Genomic DNA, 13232 nt, shown 5'->3' on the forward strand with positions numbered 1-13232 from the left:
CTCTACCCAGCCACCCAGCAATATTCACAGCAGCATCACCGACACCCGAGGGAGGAGGAACCGCAGGACATACTCGTTCGGAGGCAGGCGGTGAGCCCTCCATGCTGGGCGCCAGGCAGGGGAGCACGCGGTGCCAGCCCAGCACCGAGCATGCTGCGTGCCCGGTTACGTTAGAGAGATGGCCCCAGCCCTGCTGGGCTCTGAGCCCTGCCCTGACAAAGCAGGATCTTGTAACATGAAGCAGCACTACCCTGGGTGTGCTGGCAGAAGCCTGAATGCATGTTTGAGAAAGCAACAGTAACTGCAGGCAAGAGAGGCATGAATGCACTGCAGAAGAGTTACTGCGCCTGCTAAAAATACCTCAGCACCGACCCTGTCAGGAACGCCTCCAAAGTTCTCTGGAAAACAGCAGAATCCAGAAGGAAAATACATGGTCCGATGGTCTTGGAAGTTTACTTTAAAAAAAAAAAAAAAAAAAAACAATAATAATGAACAGAAAACTGCCTCATATTTTCTCCAAACAGGAAGACTGTTGGGTTGGACGAATTTGGATTTTTTCTAGAACTCCAGGCAAACTGCAATCTAAAAATCCACAACCTGAACAAAGTTGTTCAGACCACTGTTGCAAGGTAAGGAGCTTATTGCAAACCCATCCAAAACCTACATTCCCAATGGCAGTGAAGCCTCCGAAGTTCCCTGCTCCTACATGAGGCCAATGAAACACCTAACATCTCACTGATGCAACCTGCACAGTGTTCCTACTACACCTAGGATGGCCAGAGAATAGGAGAAGGAGCTGAGAACTGGCAAGCTGTCTCAAACACGGGGCACACCACTGCCCCTGCCCTGCAGCGATGCAGCAAAGCACTCCAGAGCACACAGGAGCCCTCCTCCTATCCTGCACAGCCACACACTGTCGCAGGGCAGGACAGATCCCAAACAAGTCTGACAACACAGATGAGCCCGTGGGGGGAAACTGATCAAGACGAGGCTTTTATTTTATGACTGGCAGAAGCACAGAGTGCTTGCCCCATATGTCTTGGGAAGCTGTCGGGCAGCAGTACAACATGTCCTTCTGGGGAAGGAGTGAGAGAAGTTCCTCCTTACCCCACCGCCCTGCAGTACAGCAGCAATGCTTAGAGTCACCTTAAGAAGAAAGCTGCTTTTAAGAAATGTTGACTTATTCATCAGGCATGTTTTCACACGGGTTATATCCTGTCGGCTTCTAATCACTTCGGTTTTCCGTCCATCGTTCATTCGTATAAGCAGAGGTGGATATTAAACCTAAGAGATAATGACGTTGCATATTCCCCTTGCCGTTTTTCAGGTCATAAACACAGATAATCTAAATTATGATATTATCTGGATTTGTAATAGTAACTTCCCAAGCAGTAGCCAGAGAAGTTTCTGATGTCCCTATTTTAGTGGGAAGTCTGCCGTATTACAAACTGTCCTGAGAACAGCCCATCAGGATGTGGATGCAGACTCAACTGCCACTATTCCCACCAATCCAACTTTTGCCTTTGCTGAGCAGCTCGGCTAAATGATAGCATGCTCAAAGGTCCTTGTTTTAAGAGAGGAAAATGTAAAAAAGTGCAAGAAATGCAGAAATATTTTTGAAAAGTGGTAACAACAAGATCTGGGCTTAAAAGATGGAAAAGAGGCAGTGTTTGTCCTTCCACTCTGCTCAGAGTGGAAAACATAAGCGTTTAGCTTAATGGGTGCCTTACCTGGGTTTACAATTTTGAGAAATAGATGCATTTCAAGCTCGGCCAGTAAGCACATCTTTTGTTCTTAGAGCAGCCCCAACAGATCAGTAATTATCACCAATTTTAAAAGGGAATCTTGTCCCACCTTCCAGCTCAGTGAGTACGTAGGTAGCTTTTGGTTCAGCATGCTCTAAATTCATACTGAGAGTGTGAAGCTTTGCAGAAGCCACTGGAGTGAGACTGACGATAATTCTACAACATTCCAGAATCATCACGTTACTCCTTTGGCTCACACCACTTCAAGCTCTTCACTGTTGAAGTGGAAAGGAAATCTTTCTTGTTCCTCCTTCAAAAAAAATAAATCAACGTTCTGGGTGCTTCAGACTGGGTAAATTCAGAGCACGTTCTAAGACTAGCAATGAATTAAGGAAGCTCTGGTCTAGCTCAGGTTAGCACATTTCTAGGGCTCGTGGCGGTAACACGGAGATCCCAGTGATCCTAGTTTACTCTTACTCCCATCTCACCATGCAGGCTTTGCCTCGCTCTTGGTAACTCCAGCTGGAGGAGGTAACATCCCCTGGCTCCCTGGCAGGGGCTGTGGAACTGCCCCAGCACTGCCTGCAGGAATGTGCCTCAGATCTGCCCAGCAGCTGCGGCTGCTGCACACACACACGCACTCTTGCTCTCAGCACACGTTGCTTCAAAACACTTTGTGGATGTATGGCAGTGCTTGAAAGAGAGAAAGAAAAAGCAAAATCAAAACATCCAGAAAACCACAAAAACCCCACAATGAAGAACTAAACAAGAACAAACAAAATAACACACAAACCAACCCACTCAACACCACCCAAAAAGCCCCATACAAATGACCAAAAGCCCTGAGCTGGTACTAAAGCAAAATTTGCCACTATGGTAATTATTTCATTTTGCTCACAGCTGCTTCCTGAGTTGTTCACTATTTTCTTGGTAGAATGTTCCCAGTTAACTCAGTGGTTAAAGCAGAGCATTTTGCACTGACCCAGCTTAATTTGACTGACATTTAAGAGTTATAAGAGGACAGCTGAAATCAAACAGCAAATTCTACCACCGGTACCATCTCCCTTTTCCAGCTGTGTAAACTTGGGCATCCATGTAGGACAGGGAGCAACAAAGACACCACTGCGCAGCCCTGAGTCCTGCCCTCTCCCTTCTTCAGAAACCTGGCCTCCAAGGGGACAGTATGACTTTCCTGAAAGTACTGAGTTGTTTGCTTCTTCAGCAGAGTTTCTCTGCTCACTATTAATGAAACCATCATTGATCAGCTGAAGACAGCTCAGCTTTGCTGTAAGGCAGCAAGGCGCACGCACAGAAGATCACACAAACCTCACCCAGAAGACAGCCAGAAGTCGCGCATGAAATTCCCTCTCAGAAGCAACTCTGCTCAATAACTGCAGAAGAGCACCTCATGTTATAAATACAAACATATTCTGCACCAGCAGAAAGAATTTTGGTTGAAGTATCTCCTGAGCTTGAATAATTAAGACATGCTTCTCCACATCATAAAAAGGATCTAATGCAATGTCCTTTTTCTATACAACGCGACATAAAAACTGTTTCCTAATTTTGTAGCAATGAAATCAACAAAGTTTACAGTGCAGCAGGACTCCACTTGAAATGCTACTAAGGCTGCCAAGATATCACCACCATTCAGTACGCGCGAGCCACTAACCATTCAGGTAATTACCCCCCAGAACAGAGCAGCAGTTTCATCTAGAAACCAGGTTTACTCTGAAGGAAGCAAAAGAAATTCTAGAGAGGCAATCCTCAGTAACCTGAAACGTGACCAGAGTGACAGCAAGGAGATGGTGCACAATGAGAGAAAAGCACACCTATGGTTCTAGAAGAGCTGCGTGCAAAAGGCATCGTCTGCAGTCACAAAGACCTGCATGTTGTGCGCACACTGATCTCTTCTAGAGAATCAAGTCAAGTTTTTCTTTTCAAATCTTCTTAGCATTTAGTCACTATTGAGGCAAACTGCAGAAAACTGCCTTATTGTGCATATTAACCAGAAAACACATAAAATACTTAGCCGCTGTTTTCTTTCACTGCAGATTTCTACAAAGAACACTACAAACAGCCACGCACTGCAGCACCGTAAACATTTGCTCCTACTCCCCCCTCCTATCTCAGTCATGTTTTTCAGTATATGAGGGCATGAAGGGCTCTGCATTTTCCTTAAAATCCGTTCATAATCAGAATTCTCTTCCTCAAATTCTCTCAGTTCAGTAGGACCTGTGAGCCACAGCATTAAATCAACTGCAATTTTCAAAGTTTAAGTCCTCAAATAAGAGCAGGTGTCTTAAAAGATTTATCTGTGCCAAAGTTGTTCACTGAGAAGTTATGAAGGATGCATAGGAGATGCATTGAAAATAAAAAGCAAACAAACACACACAAAAAACTTTTTATTTTTTTATTTTTTTTATTTTTTAATAGCTGTAGGGATTACTGAACATTGCAGCAAGTTCTGGAGAGGCTGCAGAAACTCCATTCCTGGGGCCACTCAGACCCAGTTGGACACTGCCATGCAGCTTGCTGAGCTGTTCTGGCTTTGAGCATAGGGACTGGACCTCACAATCATACAGCACACGTAATTTTGGATCTATTGTCAAATGAAACCAGACATCAGATCATCATTTATCAAGGAGGAAATACACTGACCTTGCAAAAGTAATACCTACGCAATATAATTTACTGTGAAGGAAGCAGTCTTACCTAAGTGAAGAAACAGTTGTAAACTGGTATCAGATTAGAGGACAGTACATTTCAACTCCCTGTGGAGCAGCTTACGACACCCTGCATTGCTGCCTTGTGTCTGGAGGAGACGTTAAATGACTGCTCAGGTGGGAAACACAAAATCTCAGCTGCCTGCTGCTGGTCTGCCACTCCATCAGAGTACCCCTCTGCTGCTATGTATCACACAGCAACAAAACATAATAGAATGCTGGGGAAAAGTTCAACCTCTACTGCTATCCCACCACCTCCAACCACCTCTGACTTTGTGGGCCAACATCAAAACACAGGAGGCATTATTTTTGGAGCCGCCCTCATAAAATTCCCCTTTACCGTGCTAAAACCATTAACTACAGAACATTAATAAACAATCCAAAAAAGACCAAAGTCACAGTTTAGATGGCCAGATCAACAAAACATCTTGAGAATAACACTACCACAAGCAGGTAACAGCTGGATGGCCCTTGAGCAACATGTACCATTGGAATTGTGCATTAGATGAAATACGACCAGAATGGAGAGCTGGTACATGGAAACTGTGGAACAGGCTGAACAGTCAGGCTTAATGCACTCGAGCCAGCAAAATAAAACCATGCTAAGTTCAAACAGTGCAAAGCTGCACAAATTTCACCGATTGTTCACCACATGCCGGACTGGTGAGAGCTTCTTGGCTTCCATCCCAGGCTGTGGGAGCGTGGTTGAGCTGGCACTTCGGGCATCTCTTCCCCTCAGTTCGCCCCAGGCTCCTTAACTGTGCATTTTCTGTGCAACAGAGGGGTTTTCCTCAACAAAGCAAGCAGCTGGGGCTCTGCACCCAACGACCGGCTGGGGCTGCTCTGCCCACAGCGCCAGCACCGAGAGCCTTCCCGCACCCAGGGCATGAGGGCCCTTCAGTAACCCAACGCCAAACAGCTGTCAACAAGAACCTGATCCCAGCTCCAGAGCATCCAGACTGCAGGGTGAGTTATACCAGCAACACAGCAACAACACGGACACACACAGGCAATGTCAGCAAAAGAGGACTTACAAACTGTCCACAGTAACTCAGCGTGAAAGCATCTTTAGTTAAAATCGCTTAGAGCAGCATTAAAATGTATCCCATTACTCTATTTTTACACACACACACACACACACACACACACACACACACATATATATATTCATATACATTTTAACGTAGTTTACAGAGAGTCTAAAAACTAACCCAACCAAGCAGCCTGCCAGCTGGCAGTTCAGCCATCAGCTGAGCAACAGCAGAGCTCTGCTCAGGAGAACAGCAGCACGTCTAATCCTAACAACTAACACGTAAACACAGCAGAATAAAGAATAAATTACTTTAAAATCAATTTTTCATATCAAAGTTCATACCTCAAGATGTATATAATCATCTCCCCCCTCGTGTGAAGCACTCTGACCACAGCAAAGCTGTGTGGGCTCCTGCCTCCCACACAGGGCTGCAGTGTTCAGAGCAGAACTGGGCACAGGCTGGAGGCAGCACACAGCACCATCCAACAGAGCATCTGAAATGTGTGTGTTTGTTCGTTAATTAAATGTCGGATTAGTCAATTTCCCAAGCAAATACAGCAGAGTTTCAATTCTTTCCCTAAATAGATTATACTGATGACAAACACAGCTAGACGTGGGTCTGCTCTGCTCAGACCAGAACCAGACATTCTTTTTACTCAGATTGTTAATGATTCTAATTTTGAAGTTTCTAATTGTAAAATCTCTCTCTTTAAACATTTTAGATAAGTTTTATTATTGACAAATACGAAAACAGCAGAACTGGAAGATGAAATACCTACCTGAGTGGCATGAGGCTCTGTTAAATACTATCTGGAATACGTAACTGAACAGCACCATGAAAGTAATAGCGTCACAAAATACTGCTATGGGACAGACAAGGCACAGTGAGCTTCTGGGATGGAGACAATGAGGAAAAGTAAGGAAATAAGGGAATCTCTCCATAACACATTACAATGCTAATTGGTTAGTGCTCCTCTGGAAGGCAGCCGAGATCAACAGCCGCAGAGAAAACCTCCAAAACACAGCCGGAGAAGGGAAGGAGACTACACAAAAGATATGAAAGCGTGCTATCATGGTAGATAATTAAGAATTCTTATTTAGTCTCTTTTCACCCATTCACCCAGTGCCTGTTTGTGAGTGAAGCAGGACGTAAGATTTCAGCTCAGCTGATGAGGAAATTGCCATAGCTCTCACCACAGTCAGTAGAGGAGCTCTGAAGTGCAGGACAGCAGCAGCACGAGCACACCGTTGACCCATTCCAAGAAAACAGTCACAAACAGCAACTTCATGACATTTAGAGTGCGTTCTTCAGGTGCAAATTCATGTCAGCTGAGAGCATTTCTTAAGATAGCAAAGAGAACCAAACGCTGCAGAAAACTATTTGTAGTACGATCCTATCACAGCAGGAGAAAGGCAGGGCTGGGCTGCCTGCAAACAGCTGTCCCTTGGTTTTCACAATCATACTACGAATCTACAACAATTCCATTCATCTGAATATCTTTTTTACTTACTCAAGGTGTATTTACTTTGTCAGACAAAGAGATCCTGAAATAATACAATTTCAAAGTTTAACTGAAGGCTCTCCAGTGACATCTGGAGTAAGCTCTCTTCTCTACACGTCTGAGCAGCAGTACTGCGTTCCACGCTCACTGAGGCAATGAGAAAATCTAAACGCCTGTAATCTTAGGTTGAGTGTTACAGATACATGAAAAACAGAATTTCCTACACACATGATCACTTTGCATCCTTTACCATGTCAGAGGAGCTGCTGTGCTCTTGCTGGGTTTGGCTAATCTGACACTACAGAATCTTAAAGACAAGACCATATTTTTTGTGAATGTAAACATCACTGAAGTGCAGTGCATGCTGAATTTTTATGAATATCAAGCACAAATTTTTATAACGTTTTCTACGTGGCATGATGAAGACAAACTATTGCTTTAGTCAAAATTGCCCAAATTATAGCACATCTTGACCTCCCTTGGTATCTCATTACAAGTGTTTGTCAGTCCATTCATCAACTCTTTTTGCTTGTTACATGCTAGAATGCTTAATATCTTCTTTTCGGTGGGCAGAAAAGTTCAGAGAATTTTAATAGCAATGCTAAATATACATATTTGGTACTTTCAAATTACAATAGCTTATCTCAGAGCTGTGGTCCCATATTACTTCCAACACTCAAAGGTTGTGATACCAAAACGCAGAGAAGATGCTCCTTGAAATTTATATTTTGCTATTCAGAGTGCCAGGATTCATTAAAATGGACTTTAGCATGCATTTGGTTTTGTTAAAAATCAATATGATTTAAACTCTTAAGCCCATTATTATTACTCCCCTTTCAATTATGGGGTTGTTTTGGGTTTTTTTGTTTGTTTGTTTGTTTGTTTTTTAAAACGTGTTTGATCTCTTTAACAAAGAGACAGAGGGATAGGAATGGAAAAACAGTGAGTGAGACACACCACAAAGCAGAAGAAAACCACCAACCTTACCCGGTGATAAGATACATTAATGCTACAAGACGTTTTCATGAAGATCAAACACAAAGTGCAGCTGTCAATGTACAGATGGGTCCCACAGCCTCATTTTCCCCTGCTAAAAAATACCTTTGCATTATTTATAGGCTAAAAAGAAGAAAAAATTCCTGTATCTGAATGTTACTGTACTCCCATACTGCAGATAGGGATCACGTATGACCCACGTAAAACCCTTCTGTTTCAAAGCTCCAGACTGTTTCCATTGGCTGCGTTAATGCTAACTGGTACTGAAGTGGATTTGCCTGGATTACAGTCATTCAAAAGTCACTTAGCATGCATACCACCTTCAAAGAGAAGGCTCCTTCAGAAGCTACATGGCATAGAGGGTACAGGCAAAGAACACTGGAGAACACATGTTTAACCGCCAAGGCATTGCTGATCAAAGGCACTTTAACACAAAATGAAAATGATTACATCTCCCTTTCCCCTCTTGGAAATAGAGAGGGGGCTAGCTAGTTGTCCAAATGTTATGAACACAAAACCTCCATCAGACTATGTCTGAATCATAGTCATGTTCGCTTGTGGTTCCAAGGGACCACGAAAGTTACAGCCAATATGGAGCTTCTTAGCTGGGCACAGAGACGGTGGAGTTGGTCTGGGTAGCAAAACAAAGCACTGCAAATTACAGCCACCTGCTGAAGATCATGAGGTACCGAACGTGCAAGTTGCAATTTCAGTTTGTAGCTTCAACCAAATCTGCTTTGCAGCTAATCACTGATCTACTCCAACAACTCTACGGCAGTACCAGTCTGCTCAGGAGATTTTAATAGTTAATTTCCATTGGGAGACAGTATATGCGACTATGTCATGTCTACCCACATTGTATTTCTGCTAGGCTCCTTCTGCCTTCTTTACCAAGCCATTTTTTTGTTCTCCCTCCCTGAGTTTTCCTTCCTGTGCAGAACAGCAAGCAGGGGCTATCTGCTTTCTCTCTGAACAATCAGTGCAAAGGCAGAGGACAGGCCACGTTTGCTTGCAGCTGTGCCCTGTAGCATTGGGCCTGCCGGCAATCACATCCAGCAGGCCGTCCTCACTGCGTCCCACACGTCCCACGGTGCAGCACGGACCGGGCCGGGCACAGGCCCTGGTGCACGGCATCACCCAGCCCCAGTGTGGCACAAGCCAGGCACAGGCCTGGCACGCAGCGCTGCCATCAGCCCGCCCTCCCTACCACACACAGAGGCACTGACACCTGCCAGCAGAGCTCAGCCCAGCGAGGTGCAATGCACATGGCAGCCTCGCTCCAATCAGCCCATGCTCTTGTTGCTACACTTTGCCCTGGTGTCTCAGACCTTCAAGTGACAAAAGCTTTTCTGTCCTTTCTGAAAAGGACCATTTTATGGACTTTTACCATTGACTGCCATGTGGAAAATGGAAAGATCTACAAAATGAGAGCAAACCATTATCTGCCTCTCAAGAAACTCTAGCTGAGTAAGCAGTTAAATGGTTTAAAATGGGAAACTCAGGAAACATGACAGCTTTCAATCCTCCTGAGGACCCTAATGGTAACTTGTTCAGAATAAAGACGCCAACACTTCTAATGCTTCCTCTGACCACTGCTGGTAGGAAATTCCAATTGTTATTGCTATCCAGCTCCAGGTAAGCTCCCATTAGGAAGTATGATTATATTACTACAAAGCAGACAGCCAAAAGCTGCGGAATTTCATTATTAAAAGGAACTATGAATTCATGTAAGCTGCATCCCATCCACAGACTGCGTTTACATCCTTTACATTGTAAGCATATTTGGCAATAAGCTATCACATACAATTTACCAGACACAGTTGGCATGTATACAGGTAATTCTCTGGACTATTTTAATATTTCTTTCATGAAGAGAAAACTCTATTCCTACCTCAAATATCTCTGCAGATATAGGCTTACAACCCCTGTTAATTACCAACAACAGGATGTGGGAAGACTCTTCAAGTCTGGTTTATTTTTTCTTTGTGAATGCTTTAGCAGTGCAGTCATACTGAGCCTGGACAACCACCTCATGAAACCTGTTACTCCTGCTTTCTTAAGCAGAAGGCCCGAAGCTCATTTTCCTTTTCTAAGATGCAAGTAATCTTTGCAACATCTCCGCACACATTCTAGGAACAAGACGATGCAGTGGAAGCTCATTCTCCTCTTGAGTGCCCCATTCCACCCAGAAAAGTTCATGGCTATTCCTTGTTGTTGCCAGTACTCATTCCACACCCTCACAGCCAGCAGTGCTTTGAGAACTACTTGCATCCCATGGCCTTTCAGCTTTGTTCAGCCACGCGTTCTGTCCAGTATACCTTAAGGAGCACGTGTGTGGGAGCAGATTCAAAGCTAAATTATGTGATGAGTAATGCAAAGGTGTCCTTGAACCGGCCTGTCTACATGAGGACAGTCAGAAAAGCCAGCAGAAGCCAACCAGCCTTTCTGCTGGGAGCATCAGGACTTTTCTGAACGCCTGCCCTGCACTGACAATGAGAAGCGAATCCCCTGCCAGGCACAGGGCAGCGCTCGCAGCAGTCATGGCGCAGTCGGTCAGGGACAGAGCTGAGCACACCAGAGAACCGCTGACCCAAACACTCCAGCTTTGGACAACCTGACGAGACTTCCTTCACAGATTCAAGTGAACATCCAGTAGCTCAAGTGAGAGTATCCACACCTGCTCTGGCACAGTCCATAGAAGTTCCTCTCCCATAAACAAACTCAATCCACACTAGTGCAAACACACAGTACAGACAGTACATGCAATAAGCCCGTTTACCAAGAGTAAAGGAGTTCAGTCTACAGCTTTTAAACAACATTATCATGTGAGTTAAATTAATTAAATACCATTGCAGCTCACAAAAACTACTCTTTTTTTTTTTTTTTTTTTTTTTTTCCTTCTCTTTCTTTAAATTGAATCTGGTCTGTGCCAGTGCTTTCACATCTGGGTGGAGTTCTGATTTGGCTCATCCTCAAAGCTTTCCTGGGAAAGCAGGCTTTTAAAAGTAAGGGTAAGTATTTTAACTTAGAAGACTGAACTGTATTTGAAGAAGCTTTGTTTGCATTATTTTACTTCCATAAACTCAGTTCAAACATCCAGAACAAAATCAGCTTAGTGAAAAGCTGCACAATTTTGTACAGTCATTCCAAGAGCAAAGGAATCCCCCAACTACACCATAACACAGCAGTGGCCCTTCTTGAGGGTTGAGTAACAGCAGTCCGAGGACCTCCAACAGTCCGAGAAAATATTTCTGGTAGTGATGGTGAAGAAATAAAATATATATAAAAAAAAAAAGAGACAAAATGAACAATCTTAGTTTGGACTGAGAAAGATATTTGTCAAACTAAGCTGAAAGCCATCAGGTATTTTGCCTTAAGTCCTAGCAATACAGGTGCAGTAATTTGTGGCTCTTGCTTTTAATAGTTATGGATGTTTAAGCTGGCAAACTAACACAGCAACCATGCAGTCACACACAAACACAAGGCAGACTTGGCCTATGTGAAATAAGAAGTAACACTTGAAGATGGGTCTGTGTTAAACTATCCGAAATTGCTGATATCTATGGGTTCTCAAATGCAAACATTCCCAAAGTCAGTGCAAAGCTAAACACTTACGCAGCTCTCCCCAGAACAGCACTTCAAAAATTGACAACCATTACATAAATCAGAGAAAGGCATTAACCCCATTCACAGAAGGATGACAGAGGCTTGGAGAGCTTACAGAATTTGGTGAAAGCCCTGTGGTGCAAACAGTCATTCTGAAAAGTGAAACCAGCTGAGGCCAAACTTCATATCACCAAGCCCTGCTACTGTCCTGTGTGAAGTTCTACACTTCATTAGCTGATGTTTTGTGCCAAGCAGCAGCAGCAGCACTTTTCAGCTTGTAGCTCTCAAATCTGCACAGTCACACTGCATTTGAAATCTCCATCATTAAAGATTGCTAGAAGCTAGAATTCTGACTTTGCAGCTGCATTACCCACGTGAACCATTTAATGATGTACTACTCAGCAGCAGGTGCTCCAACTCTCATACAGACATTTGTCAACTTCAAAATATAAGTAAGCAAGCAAGGAGTCAAGATTTTCACATCAGGTGTTAGTTGGTCTAACAGTCACTAAATTTGGTTGAGAAACAGATTAGCAAAATTCTCCATCAAAGCAGAGTGCTTTATATGCCATTTGCTACCTCTTCCCAAAGCCTCAAGCACAAACTAACCTTCCCATTCCCATCCCAAGTGACAGCGAGGGGAGAAGACAACACAGTTCTGATACCACCGACAAATCTGGATTAACAATCTGTTTTGACTGTATCTTCATACACTATGCTTTTTGTTTCGCTAAATAAGTACAAAGACTGAGCACAACTGACATCAAGTGAATCGTTGCACAATTCCCTATGCCAGAGAAGCAAATCTGAGTTTTGATTCTTCTCCTCTGGTTCACTATACTTCAGAACCTGTACATCATTTACAAGCCAAGCTAAGTAGGCTTAGCTTAAAGTCAGCTTGGATAAAACAGAATTAAAATGGAGCTATCCAAAGGAGTTCATTTAAAAGTATTTGAGATGCCCCATGTAAGTGTCCACAGGAGTGTGCACGAGAGTCATTGCTGACCAGACCTTCCCTTCAGAAGGGACACAGCTCTGCCTGCAGGCACAGCTCCTGACGTGGACAAGGGAAACGACCCAAAGAAGCGAGTTTTCCTTTCCGTACCACCTCAAAACCATTCCTCTCCATTTCTCCAAGATGAGGAGACACAGAGAAACAGAAACAAATAAGGTGCAGCAGAACCATATCGGCACCCAAGGTGGTCTGGAAGGTGTGCATTTTTAACCTATTTCAAATAGTGCCTACAACAGCGCTTCAAATTTTTGACAAACGCATTTTAAAACACGTATCGTGGGGGAAAAGTTCAACCGTAACACCAAAGCAGCCCGGCACTTCGGAGCGCAGCAGCACCGCAACTCGCAGCAGCGCAGCGCGGGGCTGAGCGGCCGTGCCGGGAGCGGGGCCGCGCCGGGCTCTGCAGGGCGGGATCCCCCGGACCGCGCACAGCCTCACTTTATTCACCGACCGACAGTTTTTCCCAAACGTTTATCCGACCAAACGCGCTGGATCGATTCAGTGACAGAACCGCACGGCTGCACGCAGTAGCAGGTCTTCGAGACGCTCGGAGCACCGCCTTTGTTCTCGGCACAGCGCCGGCCCCGCTCCCGCAGGTGTGCGGCGGGT

The 13232-nt window shown here is 44.3% G+C and overlaps 1 protein-coding gene across 10 annotated transcripts in view; it reads right to left on the reverse strand.

Moving 5' to 3' along the window:
* The window catches only part of TMCC1 (transmembrane and coiled-coil domain family 1), a 105754-nt gene that overhangs the window by 29576 nt on the left and 62946 nt on the right, over window positions 1-13232 (reverse strand). The window contains exon 1 of one of the 10 annotated variants that reach the window (XM_048957454.1): window positions 74-435. The exons of the other annotated variants lie outside the window; for them this stretch is intronic. Coding sequence (XP_048813411.1) covers window positions 74-103 — 30 coding nt within the window. The 5' untranslated portion in view covers window positions 104-435. Of the gene's footprint in view, window positions 1-73; window positions 436-13232 lie in introns of those variants that run through there. 10 annotated transcript variants of the gene reach the window in all.

Source organism: Lagopus muta, chromosome 11 (assembly GCF_023343835.1).
Source record: "Lagopus muta isolate bLagMut1 chromosome 11, bLagMut1 primary, whole genome shotgun sequence".
NCBI lineage: Eukaryota > Metazoa > Chordata > Aves > Galliformes > Phasianidae > Lagopus > Lagopus muta.